Source organism: Cricetulus griseus, chromosome 5, assembly GCF_003668045.3.
Source record: "Cricetulus griseus strain 17A/GY chromosome 5, alternate assembly CriGri-PICRH-1.0, whole genome shotgun sequence".
NCBI classification, from domain to species: domain Eukaryota; kingdom Metazoa; phylum Chordata; class Mammalia; order Rodentia; family Cricetidae; genus Cricetulus; species Cricetulus griseus.
Genome location: NC_048598.1, coordinates 12855916 through 12883254, shown reverse-complemented (window position 1 = coordinate 12883254; position 27339 = coordinate 12855916). Strand labels below are relative to the sequence as shown.

General features: G+C 49.1%; 1 protein-coding gene across 3 annotated transcripts in view; it reads left to right on the top strand.

The window, feature by feature from the left end:
* The window catches only part of Cnih3 (cornichon family AMPA receptor auxiliary protein 3), a 102443-nt gene extending 76037 nt beyond the window's left edge, over window positions 1-26406 (top strand). For 2 of the 3 annotated variants that reach the window (XM_027418808.2, XM_027418807.2), the window contains 3 exons: window positions 16871-16983; window positions 21311-21454; window positions 25502-26406. In XM_027418808.2, coding sequence (XP_027274609.1) covers window positions 16871-16983; window positions 21311-21454; window positions 25502-25529 — 285 coding nt within the window. In that variant the 3' untranslated portion in view covers window positions 25530-26406. The remainder of the gene's footprint in view (window positions 1-16870; window positions 16984-21310; window positions 21455-25501) is intronic. The other variant, XM_035445659.1, reaches the window with a different exon arrangement.
* The last annotated feature ends 933 nt before the right edge of the window (window positions 26407-27339 follow it).

Genomic DNA, 27339 nt, shown 5'->3' with positions numbered 1-27339 from the left:
GAGCCTCCTATATTCTGCTTGGAAACAAAGCACTATCTGAGATTTTTAAGATAATTTTTTTTGTGTCTCCCTTCTTCATTTCAGCTACTCTAAGAACCAGTTGTTTTCTTATCGATTTTTCTCTTTCTTATTTTTAACGAGGGGAGAAAACACCTACAGCCAGAGCTTCTGGGAGAACCATTTGTTCTTGCCCAGTTAAGTTGTTCATCAGACTTGACCTTGTGCTTCAGAGCTGGGTCTCTGAAGACAACCTTGGTGACGACAGTTTGTCAAAGGAGATATTCACAGAGTACCTTGTGGGCATGAGGTTATTGCAGTTACTTGCTTTCACAGAAGGCTTGGTCTTTGACCCCTTAGCAGTCAGAACTACAGTAACTGTCTCTCTGCACAGATAGTGGTTAATTCTGGTCACCAGAGCATGGCTGTAGGGCTGGTTTAAGATGCCACCATTATGATGACAGCTTTGCATCCAGGGTGGTAATCAGCCGGGACCATCATCACTTTTCTGGGTTTCATGAGCTTGCCCACTTCAACCCACAACCATCAGGTACACAACAGACTTGGTTCAGATGCCCACTTTTTGTCCATGCATCCACCACAGTCAACTGAATTACCTTTGTTTAGGCTGCTATGTGTTTTTTCCCAGGCTCATAGGGCTCTGATGATTGCATCAAGTCTCTCTCTCATCCTCATGGCCTTTGCCAGTGGTCCCCACCCCTCTCTCTCTTGGGTGGTTCACGGTCCTGCCTCTCCTCAGCATAAATCCAGGTTGGCTAGACAACACCCTCACGCTCCATATGCACAGCATTTAAAACACAGCCCCGACACCCCACTCTCTGGGCATGGAGGTATGTTTGCAAATCGTCATTTTGATAATGATCTATTGGATGACCCACATACCTAACAGTCTGACAAATGCTGGCTCTGGGGGACTCTCCAACCATATGCTGCCTTTTGTACCCATCCTCTAGTTTGTATTCATCCCAAAGGCAGGGCTCTGTCATTAATCCATCTTCACTGGGGTCCAACCAGTGGGACATTTTATACAGCAATAAGGTAAATTATTTAGCGAGTGGTCGTTGAATAGAGGAACACACACACGCGTTCATGCAGGGGTGACTTTCGAGGAGATGAGACTCAGAAGGTCATAGGAAGCTTGTAATGTTGCCAAGCTTGAGAGAAAATTCATACGAAAAGAGCAACTTTTAATTCCAGTATTTCGTGAAAGACACAGGTGATAATCAGGCCTCTGTGGAGTCACTTTGCTTCCAGGGTCAAAATATTCCTCCTAGAGTGAACTGTTTCCAGTTGGGGGAAATGCTCATCTTTATATAAGATACTATAAGAATTTTCTGTACCTTATTATTTGGTTTGTTTCCTTCTGGCTCCGATGATCAACTGGGTGTTTCTAAAATAGAATGCTTCAGTTCTTCCAGAGACTATTCCCTGAGGTTGCTCTGGCAACCACCTTGAAAACTCTGAGTTTCAGCTCAAGTTCCCAACTTATCAGGTTCCCGCTGCCATGCTGTTTGTCGGCAGTGCTCTGATTGATAGGCTACCACTAAGTCATGCTAATTACCCTGCCAAGTCACCTAAAGTGCTTTCAGAAAAGCCCAGCATAGTTAGCATCCTTGTTACATATGCTTTCTTTGACCGTACTGGTGTGAGGTCCAGACTCAGCGAAACACCATCTTTCGAGGGACCAGGAATCACACACACATTGCCTGGGAGGCCTTTCTTGACTTAAACTACAATCGCCACACACATTACTTCTAGAAAGTGTCTCTGGGTATTTTGGAAAGCCAAACAGAGGAAACAACACATGTCTTTTGGGAAGTGTGTATAGTTTTCTCTATCACAGACAAATCTTTGCAGAGTTCCTATTTTTGTTGCTGACCCCACGGCTCTGGCCTTACCTTGATTGTTGGGTGCCCTGACCATGTACATGGGACGAGTGCCAGCCCAAGGGGTGATTTCTTTCAGTCTACATGGGCTGTAGGCCCAGCAGCCAATCCTGGTCGAGTCAGTGGGCTATGCGACCTTGGGAACCAGACTTCGACTTCCCTGAACTTCATCTCCTAGAGCATGATGTGGGGTGTAAAGGCATCTGCTTAATTATTGCAAGGCACAGAGGAGACCACACAGAAAACACGCTGCTGCAGTCAAGGCACCAAATAGATCACTATTATTATTATCAGCACAATATGCACTTAACCCAGTTTTATTGAAAGGAAGGAGAAAAACTTTAGCATTCTTTATTGGTAAGTAAGCACTCTACCACCGAGCCGTAGCGCCTGCCCTCACGAAATGTTTTTGTTTGGAGACAGGGTCTCACTAAGTTACCCATGGTGGCCTTGATTTCACTCTATACCATCCTCACACTTGCCTTCTGATAGCATTAACTATTTCCTAACCAGTATGAAATATGTTCTGTTACTTTGGTTTCACTGGGTTTTGTTCCTCTAATTTAAATACAATTTAAACAAATCAGTCTATAACATATAGACTGTATGATATGTCGCCTAAGAAGCCAAAGCCTGACCCGGTCTCCCCGAAGTGAAAGCTCCAGAAACCAGTTTAGAAGTCATACAAGCTGCTGTAATAACCAATATCTTTACTATTTCTGGAGTTTCCTAATCAGAAGAGTGTCACAGAAGCACACTTTACCTGGGTCCCTCAAATGACTGGGAAGCAACTTATGAGGATAGAAGTCTCCTTGGGCACCGGGTAAGATAATGATGAGAGGTTGTGGTTGTAAAATAATCGAGGGCAGAAGCCGGGTGTTGGTGGCGCATGCCTTTAATCCCAGCACTCGGGAGGCAGAGGCAGGCGGATCTCTGTGAGTTCGAGGCCAGCCTGGTCTACAGAGTGAGTGCCAGGACAGGCTCCAAAGCTACACAGGGAAACCCTGTCTCGAAACAACAACAACAACAACAACAAAAATAACTGAGGGCAGGTGCTGGCAGCTTCTCTTCACACACTTCCCAGGCTGGGGCGGGCTGGGGCGCTGCCTGCTTCTCATGCCCTGGTATGTAAGAAGGATAGGTGCCAATGGACTTACCCTTTCTTGTCTACGTGCACCAGGCTGTGGTCTCAGGTAGCATAAATTCCACCTGGCTCTGGACTCTGTATCTGTTGGTAACCGAAAAACATTTGGAGGGGTTTGCAGATGACAGGATGAGCTGGCATGATTGGTAGTGAAGAAGTGATTACTTGGATTCCAGGTCATCCCATGAATCACTTCATTGATTATTATTGAACACCCACTCTCTGACCATGACAGCACCGCCCCTGAGTGCTGTGGGCACCACGGGGGACTTGCAGACTGTCTCTAGCTTCTGAATAACTATTAGCATTCTGACATTTTACCTGTCAGTGGATCACTTCAAGTGAAGAGCTGATGTTCACTCCAGTCCGATGTCACCTAGACAGTGGCATTGGGCCAGGTATTCCCACAGAGTGCCTTGTCACACACAGATGCACTTCTTGCATGCATCCAACAAAGGAATCCCTGATCTCCATGGGCCTTTCTAATCACTACCTTCGTAGCCTTTGCCAAGCACTACTTGAGACAGTGTGGGAAGTGGCAGCAGCTTCGGTGTCACAGAAAACATGGCATTTTCTTTCCCTGTGGTCTTTGCCTCGTATACAGTATCTGGCTGGCCACATCTTTGTTTTATGTACAAAGCTTGACACATGCTCTCTGTTTTCCTTCTGCCTGTGTGGCTGGCCTTTTCCTGGCGTCCCTGTCTGCTTTTCTTTCTTCCCTTGTTTCTGGTCACACCAAAGACACAGCCCTGGCCTTGTTCTCAGCCTTCTCGCTCTCCACTCCCCCAGATGTGAGAACTAAGCCCAAGATGTAAGACTTCATTTTTATGACTCCTCCACAGCCTCCAAAGCTCTCCAAAGCTCTAGAGCCAGCTTCTTCATCCTGCTGCCCTGTGTGTCTCCCAGGTACCTTAGACCCTGGCCCGTGCTGGACACACATGTTTCTGTGAATGGGTTTCTACTCCTAATGCTGCTCAAGCTTCAGTGAGCCAAGCAGGCATCGACTCCAACCAGGCAGGGTTCAGGCTGCTGAGTGAAGTCCTGAATGTTTCTTCCCTCTTCTCCCTTCTCCTCCTCTCAGATAATCAATGAGGACTGTTCCCCCCACCCTTTCCCTCCCCTCCTCCTCTCAGATAATCAAGGAAGACTTCTTATGTGTTTTTCAACTCCATCAGTGTGTGTCTAGCTAACAGTCCTGACCATCGCCATCTCTCAGCTGAAGTGAGGTCAGAGGGTGATTTTCCCAATCTTTGACTTTGGGGGCCGCATTTCTAGAGAATACCAATTTCCCAGCACCCCTAGCATCCCCTCCTACCCCCCGACTTCTCATTCCCCAGCTCCTAGCCTCCCAGTCTCCCTAGTCCCTATCCTCCAGCTCCCCAACCCCCCGTCCTCCAGTTGTTTAGCCCCCCAGTCTCCAGCCCCACCCCAGTCTCCGCAGCCCCCCAGCCCTCCCACCCCCCACCCCCCACCCCTCAGCTCCCCAGCTCCCAGCTTCCTAGCCATCATTTTTTTCCCCAAAGGACCACTTCAATCATGCTTTCCACACTGGGACATATGCCACACAGCGGCAGGATGATGTGTCTGTGCAGCACACAGCCAACAGACCTGGAGGAATAGTGACTCCTGAGTGAGTGGGTGAGGTGGTGAAACTCTGTCCTGAGTTTTGTTTGGGAATCACAGATGGCTTCCATCTTCTCTATTGTCTTAGAACCTCCAAGGACAAGCCAGTGTCACTAGCTCCAAGATTGGGGGGTTATTGGTGGCTGAAGAGGATGCAGAGAGGACAGGCTTCTAGGAGTTAGTAGCAGGATGAAAACCCTGAGGAGGACAGGGCTGCATGAGAACACTCATGGATAGACTCCTGCAGGTGAGTGGGACGGTATAATGACTTCTGGGACTTGAAGAGCTTCCTAAGGACTTTAGAAGGGGATTCTGAGAGTCAGGTTTAAAGTTGGACCAATCATGAGCTGAGGAGCCAGGAGGAGAGTCTCCAGGCAACCCTCCTCTGCTGTTGCTTTTGTTGCCCCAGTGAGAAGGATGAGAAATGGAGACAGGAGAGGAGGGGAATAGTTCATTCTTGAAATACCTCAGCATGGGTCAACCGCTGGCTCCCTTTGGAGCTGGCTGTTTTCCACCATGAGAGTGATACAGGCTTTAAGAGAAAAGGTTCCATTCACAAGAGCACCACTGTCATGACCCAAAGATCCCCCTCTGAACACTATACCATTTGCAGTTAAGATTTCAGTGCATGGATTTGGGGTGGGCGCACTTACTCTACCGCAGTGTGTCTCCTGGCCAGTGCCTGTATTTGGTCTTTCTTTCTTCTTCGAAGCTACCATGCTTCTGCTGTCTTGTACCTCACCACATTCTTCTTTGGATGATATGTTACTCACGTGCTCAGCTAACATTCCTGATCTATTGTAAGGACTTGGGTTATGTGTGTTCCTGCCTCCTGCTACATCTAAGCCAGCGCTTTGGGTGCCCAGAGCTTAGAGTCTTGAGCCATATTTTTCCTTGCCCAATGGCACATACCTGTAATGAACCAGTCAGGTTAAGGATACAGCAGTGTGGATATGGGGCAGACAGACACTAAAGTAGGGCCAGGCCTATTGACCCCAAGACTCAACAATTTAGGGCTTGGATTGGCCTCAGTTTTCAGGCTGCTGAAAAGGCTGGTAGGGTTTTCATCCTTAAAAATATTCTTCTGCTTGTGGATCAAGATATGAGCTCTGAGCTACCGTTCCAGAGCTTTGCCTGACTGCCAGACACCTACTTCCTATAATGATGGCCATGGACTCTAACCCTCTAGAACCATGAACCCAAAATTAAATACTTCCTTCTATAAGTTGCCTTGGCCACAGTGTTTTATGACAGCAATAGAAAAGTAGCTAAGACAGAGCTCTCAGCCTAGTGTTATGACCTGATCAATTCCCAAAGGTTCTAAATAGTAGAGTGGGCTGAGATTCCACCCTCTGAATGCTATTAACAAGACTCCGGGGACTAAATTCTTGCAAAAATTCAAGGGAACAAACTGTCTTCTAACCAAAGCAGCATAGCTATTGCTGACACGCAGATGATCTGATTCCCCCAAACTCATGGCATTTTTGAGGACAGGAAGTAGTGGAGGAAAAACACTCAGACAACTTGCAAGCCCTGGAAATAGAGAGGGAAGATACATTGGTTTAATTTTTAAGGGAGTTCAATTGCTATTTTTTTTTTTTTACAAAGTGTCAGGAATATTTGAGCTGAAAAGTTCTGTGGAGATTGTGTAGATCAAATGCCTCATCTTCTAGGCAGTAGCTACTATTTGTGGAGGTTCCATGAGCCACATGCAGCTCCAAGAGATTCACACACATCTTTACTCTAAATACTCATTATGCTCGTATGAAACAGACCCTGACAGTTTTCATGAGGAGGCTGCCACTCCTGCTCATTCCAGAAGCAACAGTTACAATATTATTATGTCTTTTTCTCAAAATGTGAACTTACCAAGTCAGACTCCTGGTAGAGCTGTCTCTCCCAACTTGTATGCGCATGGCCAGATTTTGAGTCAACACTTAGGAAGGTGCCAGTGTGGACCTTGCCCTACCCAGGCTCTGGAGGGCACTGGGCTCATCTGCCTTGTCTTTGCATCTCAGTGGGGAGTAAGGACGCTTCCCTGGACATGCACTGTTAGGCCAGTCCATAAATATTCATTGTCTTGAGTATTGTGGCACTACCTGAAATTCTAGGACTTGGGAGCTAGAGCCAAGAGAGTTTTCGGCCAGCCCGGGCTACAGCCTAGGTGTTAAGACTGAAGGACTGGGGACTGGCTCAGTGGTAGATGGCACCTGGCATGAACGTCTGAGCACCACATAAAACAAACAAGCAAACAAACAAACAAAGCAAGCGCTAATTGATGAATGACAGCTGCATGTGTCTTCTTCCCCAGACACCGGTTCTCACAGTCTCATGCTAGTCACCCTCATTTGTTCCTTTTGAGCAAAATTCTACAGACCTGCTGAATCCAACAGGTAATTAACACCACTTAATAGCTGTTAAGTGGGACAATCAGCTGCTTTTATCGTGGAAGGGCTGTCCTTTGGAAGGCGATGGTGCTGTTGAAGACCAGGCAGCTTTGTTAAGGCAAATACTTGAAGCATTATGTGTGGGTAATGGCCCTGCTTCAGAAACCTCATTTGGAGGAAGACTGGACAGGGAGCTTGTGGTGACAGTTTGACACTCTTTCCCCTCATGCTGGGCTTCTTCCTTTGTGGACTAGGAGGCAGCCGGAAGGAGGGTAGGATGGTGGGTGTGGCTTAGTTCACTAGCAAGCTGCAGGCAGGTGAGTCCAGGGAGTCTCAAGCATCATCTACCATGCAGTGTAAACGTGGGTGGAAGGAGGGGCTGGAGAGATGGCTCAGTGAGTGAAGCTGCTTGCCATGCAGGCCTGACAGCCTAAGTTCAATTCCCCAGAACTCCACGAAATTGCTTTCTGACCTCCACATGCACGAACTGGAATATAAATAAATAAGCAGGCCGGGCGTTGGTGGTGCACGCCTTTAATCCCAGCACTCGGGATGCAGAGGCAGGTGGATCTCTATGAGTTCGAGGCCAGGCTGGTCTCCAAAGCGAGCGCCAGGACAGCCTCCAAAGCTACACAGAGAAACCCTGTCTCGAAAAACCGAAATGAATGAATGAATGAATGAATGAATGAATGAATGAATAAGCAAAAGCAGATGCGGCAGAGAACTCCTGTGCGTGGTTCTGCCCTGTCACCAAGCATCCCCCCTGGCCAGGTGCAGTGGTTGCAATGATTTCCTGGAAGTCTTCGTGTTTGAGAAGAGGTCAGCTGAAGGATTTCTACCAAGGAGGATTTGTGGGTGTCAGCCTGCACGATGGGACAGAGCTCCTCTCTGGGACCCAGAAACCAGTGCTTATCTCTCCCATCTCAGTGGAAGGACACCCTTTGCTTCTGGAGAAAATCAGCCCTGTAACCCTGATTCAGGCTGTCTCCTCCCAGTACCCAGCTCCTTTTCTCCTGTGCGAGTTTTTTTTTTCTCCCCCCCCCCAGTCATGCTGTTTCTGGGTGGCCTGTTTGTCTCTGAGTTTCCACTTTTCTTATTTGCAGACAATGCTGTCTTCATATTGCCCTGTCCCCGATGGTATGCTATAGTATGAGCAGGTCCAACTTGGGGCCCTTCCACATTAGAACTTAGGCTCACTGTATTCTAGAACATTCCCCTTGGTTCCTGCCCTTCCGTTCACACAGTCAGAAACATTTCCTGGCAGTTTCCTCCAGTATGGACGAAATTCCTCTTCCCCTCATCCCCAGCTTAGATTTTTTTTTTTTTAAAGAGTGGGCAGCTAGCTAGCTACAAGTGCTAACTTCAGCTGTCTGAATTGCCAGCAGGCTTCCTTTGGAAATGTGGTGCTGTGTGAGGGACTGCTCCAGCTCTCACCTCCCCCTGCGTGGCTCTTGGTGGGCCAGTCTCTCGGCAAGTGTGTAAGGAAGCTGGCAAGAGGGCTACTGAATTTAAAGCATGTCTTGTCACTGCATGCAAAAAGTCAGACCCCTGTAGGCTTGAAGGAGAGGGCAAAGCCTGGCCAGAGTCCAAAGTTTGGTCCTAAAAGGAACCAGTCACCTATCTTGTCTAGAAAGTTCCCAGTGAAACAGAGACAGGTGTACATTGCTTGAGAGGGTGAGGGAGAGAAGAGGTGGCCTGCAGAGCACAGGAAGAATACAGTGGGAATCTGAGGCAGAATTCTGGAGATGGGGGTGGGGCGGGGCCCTTACTTCCATACCAAGCAGATGCCACCAGGCTTGTGCAGGGGAAGCCTTGGGTTGGGGAAGCCTTGGGCTGGGGATACCTTGGGGTCCTCTCTCACAGCAGTGCTAGAGAGAGAGCCTGGGGCTAGACTCACTTGCTCCTGACAGCACATGCTCCCCACCAGACCCCAGCCCTCAAGCAGCAAGTGGTTCGAGGGTTCTGAGTGCTCGGTCTGTCCCAGTGAAGTGCTGGAGGAATGAGCCTTCCACCCCACTGGAGGACTGGTTGGGGGGTGGTTTGGTAAGACCTTTGAGGGGTAACCTTGGTTTAAGCCAAAAATCTCCTCAGAAGTGTCTGAACTACAGATTCTGTCTGTCCAGTGTCTGCCCTGGGCTCTAGGGTGGGACCCGGAGATCTGCACTTATAACAAGTCCGCATGCTGTTCCCAGGCGGCTCAAGGCTATTTTGAGAACCAGTGTTAGAAGTGCTTTTCAAACCTTGCTGTGCATACACCACCTGGGACCCTTCCAAGGCAGGTTCTGCTCCAGCAGATCTGGGATGGGACCCAAATTCTATGTTTCTAACAAGCTGCCAAGTGCCGGGGGGTGTGCTGGACCAGAGAGCACACACGGAGCAACATCCTCATGGCGCATGGAGAACTTGTTAGCCAGAGCTCAGCATCCTGCCTCACCCCAGGACTGCTGGATCTGAAGCTCAGGTGTGAGGGGAAGGAGGCAGCCCAGACCCCGCCCCCATTTTAGCAAAACCTCCAGATGATTCTGAATCATGTAAAACCTGGGGACCATCGAGGGCTGCTGAAGCTCACAGAAAAGTGACCCATTTTGTCAGGGTAGGACCAGGCGTGCCTGACACCGAGGCAAGTCTATCCTGTCACCTCATCCCCCATTGCCTCCCTAGCACCAAAGCCACTACCCCTGTTCCACCTGAGTACTCTGGGGAGGAAATGTGTGCTTTTTCTCATGGGCCGGGACAGGAGACCATCCTCAGCCAGCAGCCTGGGAAATAAGCATTCTATAGCTGACCAGTGTGTTCAGTGCATGGCAACAGCAGCAGTGAAGGGCCCAAGGGGGTTGGCAGTGGGACTGGAGGTGCCCAAGTCAGTCAGAGCCATTAGGCTGGAAGCAGAACCCAAGGGGCATGACACACCCAAAGGGTCAGGCCACACCCAGGGCTCTGGGTGGTGGAGGAATAGAGGTCCAAAAAGCCTATCAGGAAGAGGAGGACCCTCTAAACCCCAAAGAGCATCCAGAATCTTCAAACCTGTCATGACCATTGGGCATCCACAAAGGAGGCATATTCTTGTCTTCAGGTCCTGAGAAACAACATCCCTTGCCTTTGCCACGTTTCCCTGTCATATTCCTGGTTCAGAGGAACAGGGCAGGGTGGGGTCGGGGTGGGGGAGGATGATGACAGTTTTCCTTGAAGATTGTCCCCTTCTTCAGAGGTCAGCCATGCAGGTCTGATTTTGGCTTCGGTGGCCAACATCAAAGCAATACTTGATGTGGGCATTCAGGAGAGCTTCTGGAAGCGATGGGCCCCGAGCCACACCTGTAGCTGCGGGTGCAGATCAAATTGACGATTATAATTCCAGACTGCAGCTCTGTGCTGGGTTGCTTAGAGACACTGACTTACCATTAAAAATAGTTGGCAAACCTTCATGCAGATTGCAGGGGGTCAAAAGATTTAACAAGTCAGCTTTCTCTAATAGACAAAACTCAAGTCAGCTCAAGTGCAGGTCTCCGCAACCGATTCCCCCACACTGTCTGAGGCTGGGATCCTAGTTCTCGAGGTGACAGGGATAAAGGCTGGACTGCCCTCCCTAGGCTCAAATGCCCTCTGCAAGGCATCAGTCACTTGGAGTAATCACCTAGAAGTGGCCTCTTCAGAGCAGACAGTTTCAAAGTGAAGTGACAATGCTCAGAGACACTTCTAGCCTAGTCTTGCAGTTCAGCAAATCCTAGTTTCCTAGCCACGCTGGCCTTCTTGCTGAGCACCCATCTCCACCACAAAACACTTGCCATGATCAGCTTATGAGGAAGCACTTGAAGGTTCTGGTCTTTCACTGATTGTCCCTATCAGTCTGGGGTCTGTGATGAGGCAGCACATCACAACAGGTATTGACAGAGCAAAACTACTCACCTCACAGCCAGGAAGCAAAAGAGAGTCCCGTGAGCCATTTCAAGAGCACACCTCCAGTCATACTAAGACCTCCCTCTAGGTTCCTGCTCTCCAAATAGCACCACCCTAGGGATCAGGCCTTTAACACAGTCCTCTGGGGGACATTCAAACCTTAATGCCATCCTGCTGTCCCCTTGCTCAGGTAAGTCAATGAGAGCCCTGGGCTTCTGCAAACAATTGCTCATTTGAGAACACAGGGATGGACTCCGTGCAGCAGGTGTGTAAGAAAGTCACCTTGATTCTGTGTAGCCCAGGAGGGCTTCTGTTCTCGGGTCACATGCACTGGCAGACACACAAGAACTGGATTACCGGGGACACAGACAGGACTGCCACTTTGTGGTTTGAGATGCAGGCCACTAAGCAGCCCTTGGCTTGTTTGTCTTCCCACTCGGGGGGGTTGGAAGGTGGCATCAGTTGGAGAAGACTGAGGAGAACTAGCTTGAGAACTAGGAAGCCAAATCTGGCTGTGGGCTGTTTCGTTGACTTTCAGAACAGAAGGTCAAGTTACTTCCCAAGTAGGTGATTTTCCAGGATGTGTTTGTTTATTCACAATGTGAAGAGCATGTTCATTGCTGGAGCGACATCGTCCTCTGCTCGATGCTGGCTCACCTCTGAGAGCACCGTCCTTCACAGTCCAGCCTGTATCCCTCACCAGCAGGTGTGGCGCCTAAGGGAAATTGCGTGGTTAGCTGCGGTTCTTCACATCACATGGTTGATCTTTATGTAACAGGGAGGAATTTACATGATGCTCATCATTGCAGCCCAGTGTGACTGTAGCCAGAAAGCTTGTTGTCTGAGCTGACAGGACACATTCAGAGCTGGGGCCCATGAGCCTCTCAGCCTCTACAGTCTTCCAGCTAAGCTCATGCCCAGATCTTCTGTGGCCATGGCCTTCCGTGGGTGTGGGCCTTCCGTGACCGTAGACTGTGTTTGTTCCTTTTAGAGATCTGGTCCCCAGCATGGGGAGATGGCTCAGTAGATGGGAGTGCTTGCCAGGCAAGCGTGAGGAGGGCCTGAGTTCAGAGCTTCAGCAAGCACAGAAAAAGTTGGAGTGGGGATGGTCATGTACAACTGTCACCCCAGCACTGCTAGGGCAGAGACAGGAGGATTGCTGTGGATTACTGCCTGCCAGCCCAGCTGGAAGAAGGAAAGCAAGGCAAGCTCAAGGCTCAGTGAGAGAGTTTGTCTCAGGGTATACAGGGAAGCGTGATAGAGGACACCAATGTGCTCATCCGGCCCCTGCATGCATACATACACACAGAGGCACAAACCTGAACGCACACACATATGTATACATGTGTATACTTCTCCTCCCGGAAATCCTACCCTCTTGGGACTAATGGTTGACTGCTTATGTCTCACCATTTGCTCCATTTCCAAAGCATCATTCCTGCACTTCCAGTATAGGGTATAGCCATGTGCTCCCCACTTCCTCTTCCTGTGAGGCTAAGAAAAGTCTCTCCTCCCATACCACTGTTCATTCTACCAGCACATCGAGGAGAACCCTAAAATTGTCACATGGCATTATTCTTCCAAGACGCATAAGCTTACCAACAACCACATCCTGGCAACCAATGGGTGGGTGCATGAAGGAGTGAGAAGCTGGGGTGTCGGAGAGAAAATACTATTATCACAAGTAAAAATAAATTTAAATCTTCTTTAAAAGAGAGTTTTATTGGAGACAATGATTTCTTCTCTTCCAGATTCTAGTACTGTGTGTGAAGTTATCTAAGAGCAAATTTAATCACAGAAAAAAATAGAAAGCAAAGTGTTTTAAATATTATAACTCTATTCTGTTTTGGTATTGATTGTATACAACATATTTTAAATGCTTGAGATTGATAAAACCAAGTATTTAATACTTTATTTTAATCACCAATAAAGCTACACATATTTTGGCATATAAGAATGAATATAATTTTTAAAATTCCTGGGAAAGCCAGACTGTGGATGGATGAAAGCTTAGATCTGGCCATACATGGAGACAGACTTAGCTCTTCTAGGCAGAGGGATCCTGCCCCTGGGACAGAACTCTGCTAGAGGTTCTCATAGTAGCTTTGGGGGGAAGGACAGAGGCCTAGGCATGCAGGGGGCAGTAGAAATAAAAAGCAAGAGCAGATCTGAGCGTCCCTGTAGAAATGTGATATCAGATTTGGAAAGAGTCCCCATGAGGGCTGATGGGAGGAGGACGCACAGAGGCAGGGTGTTGGGTCAAGCTAGAGGCTCCGGAGAGAATGTTTGCAGGGAGGATGGGAGGATTTAGTTCAAAGTGGCCCAGGATCATCCAGATGGGGATGCTTGCCAGACGATGGAAACTGACTACTAAAATCTGGGCAGGAAGTCAGAAGTGGAACAGGCTTGGCAGGTACTCCAGGCTTAACCTGGCACCAGGCCTGACCCAAACTCTGATAAATGAGCGGCCCTTTTGGTGGCTTGTGAAAGAGCCACGGCAGTGTCTTCTTTGTTTCGTTGTTGTTGATTCTTCTTGTTCTGTTGTGTGTGTGTGTGTGTGTGTGTGTGTGTGTGTGTAGTGCATGTGTACATGTGTTTGCATATGTGTGGGCAAGTGTGTGTGGGTACACATGTATGCACGAGTATGTTGAGGCAAGGTTGATGGTGGAGATTGTCCCCAATCACTCTTCTTTCTTCATCATTGAGGCAGGATCTTTCAATTAAGCCCAGATCCTGTCCTTTATGGTTGGTCCTGCTAGCTTGTTCTGAAGATCTCTTGTTACCTGCTTCTGAGGCTGCAATTACAGGTGGGCCACCATGCATACTGTGTGCATGTGTGTGGCAAGTGCTATAACCCCTGAGCAATCTCCTCAGCCCCGTGTTCAGTTTTGCAAGCCCTGCCATCTAAATGCTGACTTCTGGTTTCCATACATAGTTAGGTCTATTCTTCGTTTCCAACAGTGTTTGGTCCTGCCTTGATCACAAAGCCCCAGTCATTCCCCAGTTGGCATGCATTGCCGTCTTTTGCTTGTTAGAATTTTTTTTTTTTTTTTTTTTTTTTTTTAGACCAGATCTCACCATGTAGCCTGCTCCCTTAGCCTGGGGTCATAGGTGTGTGTAGGAAATGCTGGCTTGAGCTGCCATCTTTTCAGCAATCCTTCCATGTCTATATCAAGACCACTCTTACTATTTATAACCACAGGAAAGCAGGGCATGGGGTCTCGGCAGGCTGTGGACTGAATGAAGTGGTTCCTATTTATAATTCATTCAGTGAATCACAGGGATTGGTGCCATTCAACAGTTCCGTTACAGGAAATGGTATCTGTCGATGCTAAGGGATGATGCTGGCCAGGGGTGTGGTCAGAGTTTCAGTCAACTTTTATGCACTTTCTCTGATAGGTTCAGGGGTGGGGCATCTTCCTCTAGCACTCATTCTGTCTGAGCTGGGAGGGAGCCACCCAGCTGGCTGCACACCAGACTGAACAAGCATTCTGCCTACCTGTTGGCCTTTTGCCCCGGTGCGCCACATGCCCAGTGACAGGAGCATGTCACCGTGTCCTCAGTGGCTTATTAAACAAAGACCTGGAAGGATGGGCAGAGAGGATGAAGAGGGAAGAATAACACAGCCTTGCTTTTCTCATTGATTTTTCATCCCGGGGCTCTGACTATATCAGACAGGATGGATCAAAGTGTGTTGCAGTGAGAAGCAACATATGACTCTCAGTAGCTCAGAACAACAAAAGTTTATGTTTTGTTCTCACTCCACTCATCACAGGTTGCCCAGGGGCCTCGCTCCTTACTTGTGGTGTCAGGATAATGGAGTGTACCCATTGTTGTAACTGTTCTTTGCAACGTCAGGGAGAACAAAATAGGACTTTGGGGCATTTTTCTTTGGCTGTTAAGCGTTCAGCCTTCTCATATAGTTCCCACTCACAGCCCTTGCGGCCCCTCCCAACTGCTGGGATCTGGGACATAATGTCTTATGCTCCGAAGGCCAAGTAGTGGAAAGGAGAGTTGGTGCAGAGGGGCCCTGGTGCTGACCAGTGCAGGTGACCTGCCTAAGCCCCATCTGGTCTGGGAGGAGTAAGGTCCTTCCACTGTCCATATCAGTGTGACAAGGGATGCCTGGAGAATAGGAGGGACAATAAGTATACCACAAGGACATTGCTGCCATGGGAAGTCTCCTGGGGTTAAGGAGAGGAGCCTGCCCAGTGTTTTAGATGCTCAGGGGCAGTCGGAAGAGCCATTCAGGATAGCAGAAGTTTGTTAGCTTTTCTCCTCACCCCTAAAAGGCGAGCTGGCCTTGGTTAAGTAGCTTCCCCCACACGGGGATTAGTGATATACACTCCCTGCTTGTCACGGCTTCCACTATCAATCAAGTCCCAAAGAAAGAGGAGCAGTGTGATTGATCGTGGGACATGGATTCTGAACTGTCATCATTCAGAGGTTTGTCATTGGCATTGGAGACGGGAATAGAGCTGTAATGAATGATTCAGGCCCAGAGTGGCTGTCTCTAAACATGTTAATTACTTGGCATAAGTTCTTGGAATGTAGAGATGCTGCATGAGGCAGAGCAGGGCTGGCATGCTAGCTCCAAGAACGTGGGCTTTCTCCATGCATGGGAGGCATCTGGGCAATGCCCTGCTGGGGACAGATGAAGCTGGCAAGGACAACTTTGAGGTCCTCTAAGGAGAAATGATGGGACGTGCCTCCTCCTGCCACAGGGTTGAGATTCATAGGTGCAGGCAGTGCCTGGTTCACCCCCTGAAGTCATGACCCTGGAGAGACAGTGCTCACGGATTCACTTAAGTTTAACGCACCTCACTCCACCAGATGCTGATGACAAAGAGAGACTCCAATTATAAAATACATTTCTCACATGTGTGCCTGTATGTGCATTTGTTTTTAATATGTGAATATGTCCTTGTCTTCTTCAAGGGCCAACTGGTCAGGTAGCTCATCTGCCTACAGTGAAAGGCTAAAGTCATGTTCTGTACCCAAGTGGATTGATTCAAATCACGTGCACATGTGCACACACACACACGTGCACACACACACACACACACTATTCTTTTTTTGCCGTCAAGAACTACAGTCAGTGACTTAAAACTTCAGTGTTTTTTTTATGTAAGTTTATAAAAGGGGTCAGGTGTGGGAGGGATGAGAGGTGCAGGAGACGATGGGTAGGGATTCCTTTAGAAACAAGTTTGAGATGGCCTTTGAAAGGCAGAGTTTGTTGGAAGACTAGAACATTTGTGATGGTCTAAGAGAGATGCACAGGCCATGCACATGCATGCTTGTGTGTGTATGTGTGTCCTGCCTACATGAGTGTGTTTGCATAACCATAGCTTTCTGTACTGGAAGGGGTTGAATTCCCACCTTCTAGTTATCTTTAGCTTACACTGCTCATTTATGCCACATGTACACACCCAAGAGAGGTGTCCCTCTGCCATATGGTCCCTCTGAGTCTGAGATCGTCTCTCTCCCTTCACATAGAGGCTACCTGTCTTCACCACTGCTACTTGACGTTTCTCTCGGGTTCTTCTTGGTCTGCCCATCATCAGCCATTGCCTTTCTAAATTAGGAACTCCTAACCTTCCTGTATTGTGAATAAACACACCTATTAGCTAGAGGAGGGCACAGAGAAGCCAGAAACACAGAGCCAGGAAGGTGGCAGGTGATAGAGAAACTCCTAGTTTTCCCAGACAGCCTCGATGCTGAGTAACCTCCTCCCTTGTTCCCCAGGCAAGAACAGAGGGCTTGTGTCTGCTTGGGATTGGGTCTGAAACACGGAACATTTCCCCAGAATGGTCAGTCACAGGGAAGTGAGCGTGCTGCAGGGTAGACCTTTGCATGGGAGGCGGCGGTGGGTGGAGCGCCTCTAATCAGGCCTGTGTGTGTCTCTGCTTCCTCTCCAGCTGGTGCTGCCAGAGTACTCTATCCACAGCCTTTTCTGCATCATGTTCCTGTGTGCTCAGGAGTGGCTCACCCTGGGGCTGAATGTGCCGCTGCTTTTCTATCACTTCTGGAGGTAGGTCTGTCTGGGACTGGTCCTTCCTCCTTCACTTTCCCACCCAATGGCCGTATGCCCAGATACATCAGCTACTAGGTGCCTTCCTTTCATCCCTTCCTTTTAGAAACCTTGTTATAGATATACAGTCCTTTTGTGATTAAACACTCTGACCAAAGGCACTTTAGGGAAGGAACATTATTGAGTGGTAGAAACTCAAGCAGAAGCTTGAAGGCAGAAACAACGGAAGACTGGTTTTGCTGGCTCACTGGCAGACTCATGTTTAGCTAGCTCTCTTACAGAACTCAGGACCACCTGGACCAGGGAATGGTACCGCTTGCCTACTATGGGCTGGGCCCTCCTGCATCAGTCAACAGTCAACACAGTCTCTCATAGATACACCCATAGGTCAGTATGATCTGGGTAGTTCCTTGGTGAAGGTTCTCCTCTGAGATGACCATAGGTTGTGTCAAATTGGTAAACAAAGATATGTAGAGCAAATTTACTCTGCAGAGCTGGAAGTAAGTCCTCTTGACTCTGTTAGTCAACCTCAATCCTGCAGGTTAGTGTGAAAAGCAGCCACAACATCACTCACTGTATCCAACACATGGAAACAACATTGATGCCTATTAGGTGTTGGATGGGTAAAGAAAATGTGGCGTATCCATTCACATTATTTGGTAGTGAAAAAGACACAAAGTACTTAAACATGCGACAGTATGGATGGGCCACAAAGAAAGCATAGTAAAAGATATCACACCCAATGATCACACATTAAATGAGTCTGTTGATATGAAATTTCCAGGATAGTCAGATCCATAGAGATTTAAAGTAAACTAGTACTTTCCAAAGGCTGAGGGGAACAGGAAATGACTGACAGTAGGTAATTTCTTTTTCAGGGCTAGTGTAGTGAAAATGCTCTGGAGTTAGTGGTGATCGATGTACAGCTCCATAAATACAGGAAAACTCAGCGAATTGCGTATACACGTCAAAAGAACAAACTTCATGAGGTTAAATATGCTCTTCTCCTCTAAGACTGGGCTTTGGATCACACGGTGTGGGTTTCCTATAGGATGGATATGGAGCAGAGGTCGGAAATGCCGGGCAAGTGGAGATTGCAATTGTGTGGATCAGTTGCCTTCCTCAAACCCTTTCATCTCAGAGCTCTGGACCCCCTAAGCCAGTTGGTCCGTCATTGCCACTTTCCCATAAAACATAGCCTTGAGTTATCCACACCTAGAACATTCCACTCTGTCACCAGCAAAGGTATAGAGCACTGCTTGCTAGGCATTGAGGGGAATTCCTAGATGAAAATATGTATGAATCTTTATCCTAGGTACATTTTAGCAGCAGAAGGAATGACAGACATATGAGGATGACGTGTAGGAATGTAGTGGAAGAAACACTTAAGTTAGTCTGAAAAGTGTAGAAAAATCCAGAAAAGCATGTACAAAAGCCCAAAAGTGAGAGTGCACTCGGCATGTTTGGGGGACAATTTTTATCCTTCTGCATGGTTGGATGGGGGCTCCTGGAGGGTGCAGTTAGCGAGCAGCTGGGAATCTCATATGGAGAGTCCAAGCAGAGTTGGTGGAGAGCGAGGGTCTTGCGGGGACTGGAAACCGTGAGAACTTCTGGAGGAAGAAAGTGGCATTTCTTTGGAAGGTGATCCTGGCGGAGTGTGAAGCATGGGCCAGCAGAGGTGTATGGAAGTCCAAATCTAATTAGGAGCATGACAAAATTCCAGGGGGCCAGATAATGGAGATGGGTCCTGGCCCAGCAAGAGAACAGAACTTTGGAAGTAAACTGAGCAGGCTTTGGCCACTGGTTGGTTGTAGGTGAGGGAGAGGGAATGCCTGAGCTAGATGGCCATGAGGGTGATGGCTGACCTCATCTGTGAGAGCCATCTGTGTCCCCTCCACCTCACATGCGGTCCCAGGCTGGATCTCCTCCCTACAAAAGAAATTTCTCTGGAGAGTCTTTAAGTGATGGTCAGTGTCTGGGGAAGTGGCCCAGGGATAAGTCATGTGCTTGCTGTATACGCAGCCTTGGGTTCTACCTCCAGCCCCGCCAAAGTAGAGGCAATCAACTTGTGAACGCTGGCTTTGTGCTCTATTCTTAGAGCTAGCACTTGTCCCAAGGGAGGAAAAGGAGAGCTGGCCATTGTCCCCACACCTGGAATGTAGGGAGCAGCCATGGTCTCATTGCCTGTAAAGACCTTGTCTTGGTTTTGGGATCCCTGGTAGCCTATTTACTCTTAGGACGTTATCAGATCACAAAAGACAGACAGCATGAAGACGGATGTACTTAAATACCCAGAGTCCTAGAACACCCCCTTTCTCTCTCTTTGTTTTCTCTGTCACCCCCCCCCGTGTGTTTATGTATATACAGACACATGTATATGAACATGTGTGAAGAGTTCAGATGACAACCTCCAGAGCAGCTCCTCATGTATTACCATCTACCTTGGGGGTGGGGGCAGGAGCAGTCAAAGTCTCTTGGTGGCCTGAAACTCACTTAAGTAGGCTAGGCTGGCTGGCCTGTGACCCCCAAGGAGCACGTCTTGACATCTCCAGCTCTGAAATTACAGCCTCACGTCACCATGCCCAGCAACACCTACTCTTTAACTGAGTTTTGGGAGCTGGACCGAGTCCTCGGCTTGCAGCATGTTACAGTCAGAACGAATAGCCTTGGCCTACCTGCCCCCTTTCTGTCGGATTCCTGCCACCAGACAGGACTACCCTCACACTCACTTAGCTTCAGTCAAACTGGCCTGGCCACCACTTTCCAGTGGCTGTTTGGGGAGGCCATTTGCATCCATCACCTTACATCAGCATCCCAATTTTCATCCTCATTTTACGGCTGAGCCTAGGATGGGTTGGTGACTGACCCAGGGAGGACAATCTGGTGAGCAGCAAGCAAAAGAGTCAGTCTTAGTCCTTTCCATAGAGCCATTTGGTCACCCGGTTCCTCTTCCACCACTTAATGAGGTCACCTGGGAACAAAGCCACTGTGACGGCAAATAGGTTTGAAATCTGCTCCAGAGAAGAGGAGAGGTGAGTGGCCCAAGGGCTATGAGCTGGCAGCTGTCATCGAATCTGGCTTCTGATGTCCTCTTAGCATAGTGCCGGTGACAGATAATGTCAGTGCAATTCTCTGAAGGGGAAGGAAGAGATGACTGAGATGCCTGCTCTGCAGGTGTGTGCTCTCATGGCAGTCTTCAGGTCAGGCCCAGGCCTGGGGCTCCCTCAGGATGGAGAACTGCTACTGTTCCAGGTCTGGCTGGAGGGGCAGTCTGTACCCCTGCCTCCCAGGATCCTTTCCCACTAGGACCAAAGAACAGCACTGGACCATTCCAGCTGCGCTGGGATCTTGGCCTCCACAGGGAAGATATGCCCTGCCGATGTCAGGGGAACACGAACTAAGAACTGCAGACACTGACAAGAGCCCCAGTTGTCATGGGAGCTGTGGGGTTGATATGGCTGTGGCCTTTGATGAGGACTCCTCTGCCTACAGTTCTCACTCCTGGCTTCCCCAAAGATAGCCAATGCTCTGTTTGCTCTTCTGGGCCCTTCTATCAAACAAACAAACAACAACAAAACAACCAATACCCTTAAAAATGACTCTATAATGTGTCTGTGGTGTTCAGGAGTTTAAATGAGAGCCTGGGGAGGGGGCAATAGCCCAAGGCACTTAGTATTCAAGGTAGAGTGTAGACACAGAGGAAGAGGTGACACAGTTCTTCCAGACATTTCTATATCCAAAGGGAGCTCTTGGTTACTCCCAGGGTTACCAGGCTATCAGAATCAACCCAAGCAGGAAGGCATTATTTGGGCGTATAGTTTAAGGGGATACAGCCTGCCATGGCGGTGAAGGCATGGTGGCTGGGGCAACAGGAACTTGCAGTGTTATTGTTACACCTTGGAAGATGGAAGCAGAAAGCTGGGACAGGAAGTGGGGCTGTCCTATAATTTCTTCACTTCCTCCAGTGAAGCCCTACCTCCTAAAGGTTTCATACTCTGTCTCTCCTGTCCAGCCAAACAGGGCTACTAGCTTGGTACAGAGTGCACCCCCACACAAGCCTATGGGGGAGAGTTCACATCCAGACCATAATACTGGGTGACATGTTTCCTTCTGCCAGAGCACCTTCTTATGATCCCCGGGATCTGTTGGAGGACTTAAACACCCAGCAGAAGGTTGCGGCTGAGTTGCACTATAGCAACAGTTGGAATCTGACTTTGGCAGGAGGCACAGGTTTTCACGGAAAAGCCCGATGCTAGGTGGCTTTGGCCTGACAGTGTGGGGAGCCCTGAGCCTCAGAGACGCCACTGCCATGTCCTCTTTCCTGCAGGTACTTCCACTGTCCAGCAGATAGCTCAGAACTAGCCTACGACCCACCAGTTGTCATGAACGCGGACACCTTGAGCTACTGTCAGAAGGAGGCCTGGTGTAAGCTGGCCTTCTACCTCCTGTCCTTCTTCTATTATCTCTACTGGTGAGTCTTGCCCGCCTTCCCTCACCCCCCCCCCCTTTGGCCTCAGCAGCAAAGGGAAGGGATTTCAGGCTGGCCTTGAAGAGGTAGCTTTTGGGGAGGTTGCCGATGACAGGAGATCTTGGCCAGTTGAATCTGGTCCCATTTGTCTAACCTTGACTCAGGAGCAAGGGTTTCTGGGGAAGGAAGATGCCTTTGTTCACATCCTTAACAGCTCAGGGAAACATCTAATAACATCTCGTAGGAGGCGGCTGAAGAACTGTCCAGGGCTTCTTCCCAGCAGGGCTTCCTGCCCTTGAGAGCACAGCAGCTCAGCCCATTGTGGTGTCAGTGAACTGAGGGTGCCAGCCTCATTACCCCTTGCCCTCAGCCTGCTTGGGAAGGTTCTTGGGTTCTGTAACAGTGGCCTTTCTCTCTCCAGTGGCAGTCACACCCCGCAGAGTGGCACATTGGGTCATTAAGTGCTTATGCTGCAATTCTTCTGTGTTTCATAACACCGTCCTAATTGAGCAAATCCTGCCGACTTTGCAGCTCTGCTTCCGGGTCCCTCTCGTCACCTCATCAGTTGAATGCCCTAGCTCAGCAGAGCTCTGTGAGCCATCATCCCGAGGCTCCTTGTTCTGGAAATGTCTCCTGCTCCCTTTTGTACTCATTTCCAGGGCCTTTTCCTGATCACCTTGCTGTCCTGTCCCTACTTTCTCAGGGTCACAGATGTCCCCGAATACCCCAGTGCTGTCTCTGCAGACACAGAGGAGGGTGAGGGTGCTAACCTCACAGCTGTCCCTGGGTTCAGCCTGGGTGTAGCAGGCTGTGGAGTTACATTACCCAACATTCCAGAACAAACTCCGTATGCATTGACAAATGTATGAGATACGGTCTGTCCTTACCCACATATTTCCAGTGAGGAACACGGATCTGTGAAGGTAGAAACATTTGCCAAGGTCACAGCCAATGGTCACACTAAGTATGACTCAGAGGCCAAACTTCAAACTGAGTAGAGAATCCTAAGCAAGTCTTTTTCAAAGTGAGGGCCAGGGGATAGACAAGCGGCTGGCTATAGCACAGTTAGCTGATGGCTCCCAGGCCTTTGAGAAATAGATCTACTGTCCCGAGTCCTACACTTTGCATGAGCTCCACACTACTCTGCTCCATGTGTCTGAACCCGGAACACTAGAAGGCTGTTTTGCTCCTGCTTCCCACCTCAGTCTCCAGGATCGGCACATACAGAGGCCTGGGAGGTGTGGCCTCATGGTTCACCTCAGCTGTGAGGAGTTGTGGGGAGGGTGTCACAGAGTTAGTCTAGTGCTTTCTTCATGAAGTCAAGGGTTACTCCAGCCTCAGAGTTTTATCCTTCATGAGGGTCTTGATGCTTCCTGCTCCAAGCTGTAGAAGTCAGAGGGCCCCTGGAGCCTCCTTGGAGAAACTGAGGTGACCAGCAGCTCATCCAAGTCCTTTTGGCTAAGGGCTTAGCCACTCTAGCTTCCTGCTCTCCCAGGAGGCTACAGAGGGTGCACAAAGCTTGTCTGAAGGCAGAGGCCACTCCTTGGCGGGTTTTCAGGTGCAGTTTCTTCTCTGGAGTGAGTTTGGCCTCACTTTCTTCACGAGGCTATAAGCCACCTGCAGTCATAGGCTGAGTGGCCTGTCCCCAGATAGCAGCAGAACATGGCTTAGGCCTTCCCTGGCTCCTGGCCCATTATCCTGAGATCCATCTTACTTTGGGAGACTAAAGCATTCATTGTGGGTGTGAGCTGTTAGAGCCAAAGGTAGAGAGGAATTCCCAGAAAGCAACACTGCTGTCTGCTGGGCCACAGGGCAGGAGGGTTAGCATGGAAAATGTTGGTGGCTCTGGGCCTTTATCTGGGAGCAATCATTCTATAAGTCCCTCATAGGCCATTGAACTTTCTGCCTCCTAGTCTCAGCTGCAGTTTGCCATGGCATGCATACAGCAAGCTCACAGCTTTGTCTTCAAAGCACAGTTCTCCACCTTCCTGAAGCCCATGCACTAACTCAGGGGGCCTCATTCTTCACCACACCCAACATCAAAGTGCCCCCCATGTCTCCCAGAAGACCCTGTGTCTTCCACCTGGGGAATTCCCAAACCCAGATGGAGAACTGGCAGATTGCAGAGCGTTCATCTGGGCCATGTGAAGGGAGGGGAGGTCCATGCAGGGCAGGCTCTGAGCTGAGTGTGGAGCTGGAGATGCTGAAACTGAAATAGAAGCTAAGGACCACTGGACAGTGAGGCCTCAGAGAGGTTAAGAAATGTCTCCAAGCCCAAATAATGAGCCCTGATCTACTGCACTCTGCTGGCCATGTGGCTCCCACCACTGTCCCTTCTTGGAATGCCCTGTGGTGCGGGTGATATTTATGGATTATGTGTGACAGAGATGAGGCTACAGTCAACTGGTGAGTCCAGTGTACACGGTTTGCCTACTCAGTAGGAGGACTTTTTAATCTCTCTCTCTCTCCTTCCACTTTGCATCCTCCTCCCTTTCCTTTGCCCCCCACCCTTTATCTATCCTCTCCCCATTCCCTTTCCCTTCCTCTCCCCCCCCACCCCACCTTTCCTCTCCTCTTCTGTCCTCTTTCCTTGTCCTGGAGAGCAAACCTAGGGTCCCAGCCATGCTAGACAAGCAATCTACCACCAAGTTATGTGCCCTCAGCTCTTTTTCTACTTGAGTCCGAGTTTTGCTGAATCGCCCAGGCTACCCTTAACCTTGAACCTTCAGCCTCAGTCTACTGTGAAGCCAGGATCCCAGGCACCACCGGACCTGGCTAGAAGGGTTCTGAGTGTAATGCTGGCCCACGCTATTCGCCGAAGCTGCATCATTCCATCCCTTTGGGCCGTCCTAGTCTTGCCTTGGCTGTTTCCTCTCAGTCTATACTTAGGTTGTTGATGGGTCACTTGTCTCCAGATGGCAGAGAACTCATCTGTTCCCTTCTTCTCTATCTCTACAGTGCTCTGCCCAGAGCACAGCACATAGTAGGCATTCACTAAATCTATGATGTTTGTTGTCACAGCTTGGCTGCATGTTCCTTCATGGTCAGGGTCCAAACTATGCACTCACCATTATTTCCCTGCACCGAGAGTGGTGCTTGGTACATAGTAGGTGTTCAGTGAATACCAAGTAAAAAGAATTACAGTGAGTTAACCAGGGTTCTCCACAATTTGGCTCAGTCCACAATGGACAGAGGAATGGCTTTGGAGTTAGAATGTGGTTGATCTGTCATGAGCTGTACAGTGAGAATCTATCTGTTGAGCTCCAAATCCAACCAGTGGGGCCTGGCACATGCTCTACATGGGAGACTTCAGAGGATCCCTGTGGTTTCCCAGCTGTGCAGGATTAGGAGGAAAATACTTTAGGTCTTTTTATTTGCTTTTGCTTCTTGGATATCATGTTAGAGTTAGGGGAGGGGTCTCTAATGGAAAAAGCCGTGCATCTTCCTCTTCTAAATAGACAAAGCAGTAGACTGTAGTTCTGGTCAACACATCAGTCTTGCAAAATTAGCCTGAAACCCTTGTTAGGCCCCTACTTGGTCACTACTCATCCCCTCAAGCAGGAGGTTTGGGGACCTATACCGAGTTCAGATTGGCTGACATTATTTGCCCTGAGGACTGTGTTCATGCACCCCACTGGCATTGGTGACAGTGGTCTTCATCCTGACCCTTGGAGCTGGCACACTATGTAGCATCACCCGGGGACTCTACATAGTGAGCCATCATGTGAGCACATGGCAGCAGCTGATGGTATGAGGAGTCTGCTCTGCCCGCACCCGTAGGCACCTGGCCACAGTGGTCATCCCAATGAGTGTACTCACAGGCATCCAGAGACAACACATCTTTCATGCGGGATTCGGGACGCAGGATTCGAGATGCCTTTCTAACAGACAACACTTCTGCATCGTGGGGTTTAGCAAAGCCTCAGTAGGTGAGTCGGAGACCATAGAGACAGGACTGAGGTGAATCCATGGGCTCCAGCTTTGGAAGGGGACTGTTGAGAGTCACGGGCTCCTGCTGACATCTGTTTTCCCATTTCTGTTTGCATTCAGCATGATCTACACCTTAGTGAGCTCCTAACTCAGACTCTGCTGATGGAGAGGCCGAGGCTGGGGAACCACTGTGGCTGTGGCTAGAGAAGGACCAGACGGGGATGATGGAGACACCCAGCTTGGCAGAGACTGAATGGAAGGAACTGGAGTCACACAGCAGCAGGGCCGTGTCACCCATGTGTGTCTGTTGTTGCTGTGTATATCGCTGTCTTTGCCGTCCACATCTCACATGGATGCAGAGCCCTTCTGTGTGAGGGGTGCCAGCTTATAGCTGATGCAACACTCAGCCTTTGGAGATGCAGTTGTTGCTTCCTTCATCCACTTTGCTGAACAGCAGTACCTTGCAAGTTCACATGGAGTGCCTGCCTTGATGGTGGGAATGAGGCTGGAAGCTGGAAGGTACCAACCAAGGGACAGAGTGACTCAGGGCCAAGGCTGGGTCTTCAGAGATGATTGAGATCCTCACGGACACCACGGGCTGCCCAAGACTCATGTTAGCTTTTTTCCAGACCTCTGGCCTCATGCTTTGTTCAGTGCAAGGCCAAAGCTTCAGGGTCTGCCCTGAGCCTGCTGTCATGTCATTTTTAGGCTCTGTTTGTGTCCAAGAGCCTGAGCAGTGACTTCCTGAGCTGGGTGTGGGGCAACGTGTTGGCAGCAAGTTGTGCCCAACGTGAACTGGGGAGGGGAGTGTGAGAAAATGGATTTTTAAAATGTTTGCAACATGTCCCAGGTGTGAGTTCTTCACCATCCCAAGATGTATTTTGTCACTGCACCAAAAATCTGTCAGAGTCTTGACATGCCAATAAACTGGCTGGCATGAGCCAAAACCTAAAAAACAAACCCTCAAAACAGTTTGAAGCCCAGAAACAGAGAGCTGCACTGTGTGTGGGTATGGACAGCCAGGAAGTAAGACAACGTAATTATCACTTCAATTGATGCCACACAGCCTTTGTGTTGTTCAGTTCAATGTGGGGACATCCGCTTATTTCAATTTTCCACTTGGCTTTTGCTCCATTTTTGGGTGGGAGTCGTATGAGGGGGTGTAAATAGTGACAAGGCTGAGGTTTTTGACCTGATTCCTCAAACTTCCTTGCTTTTCTACCATTACACACACACACACACGCACGCACGCACGCACGCACGCACACACACACACACACACGCGCACACACACACACACACGGCACACACACACACACACGCGCACACACACACACACACACACACACACACACGCACGCACGCACGCACGCACACACGCGCACACACACACACACACACACACGCTATTTATATATGCTCCCATCTGAATCTGTGACTCAGGTTTTTGAATGGTGTTTGTGTAACACATTGTGTGCTATGTTTAAAATGCAGCGACAACTTCAGTGGCTCACCTTACCGGCTCTTTCATTTCAACCCATCCGGGGCTGGGTGTGTCTCCATATGGCTGGCAAACTAGTAGGTAGAAAAAGCAGTTTCAAAATGACACCATGTTTCTAAAAATTGTGCAGAAAACAAAATAGGGAGAAAAAAATAAGATTCACAAGGAAGAACGAAAACAAAATGCAGCTTCCCTGAGGGGCCAGCAATATAAAATCAGTCTTTGCAGTAGGGGTTTGGGAGAATGCTTTCCTTGGCCAGAGCCCTTGTTACTGCTGCATAGCTTGTTGGGGCTGCATGGCCTCATGTGGGTACCATTCCCAGGATATCTAGTTATAGCCAGCAAGCGTGGCGTCTGGGTGACAGGTACAAAGCTAACTCCATCATCATCTTGCAAAAACAGCAGCTGACATGGAGAGGATAAGGAAGGGGTCTGTGTGCCTCTCAGGATGAGTTTG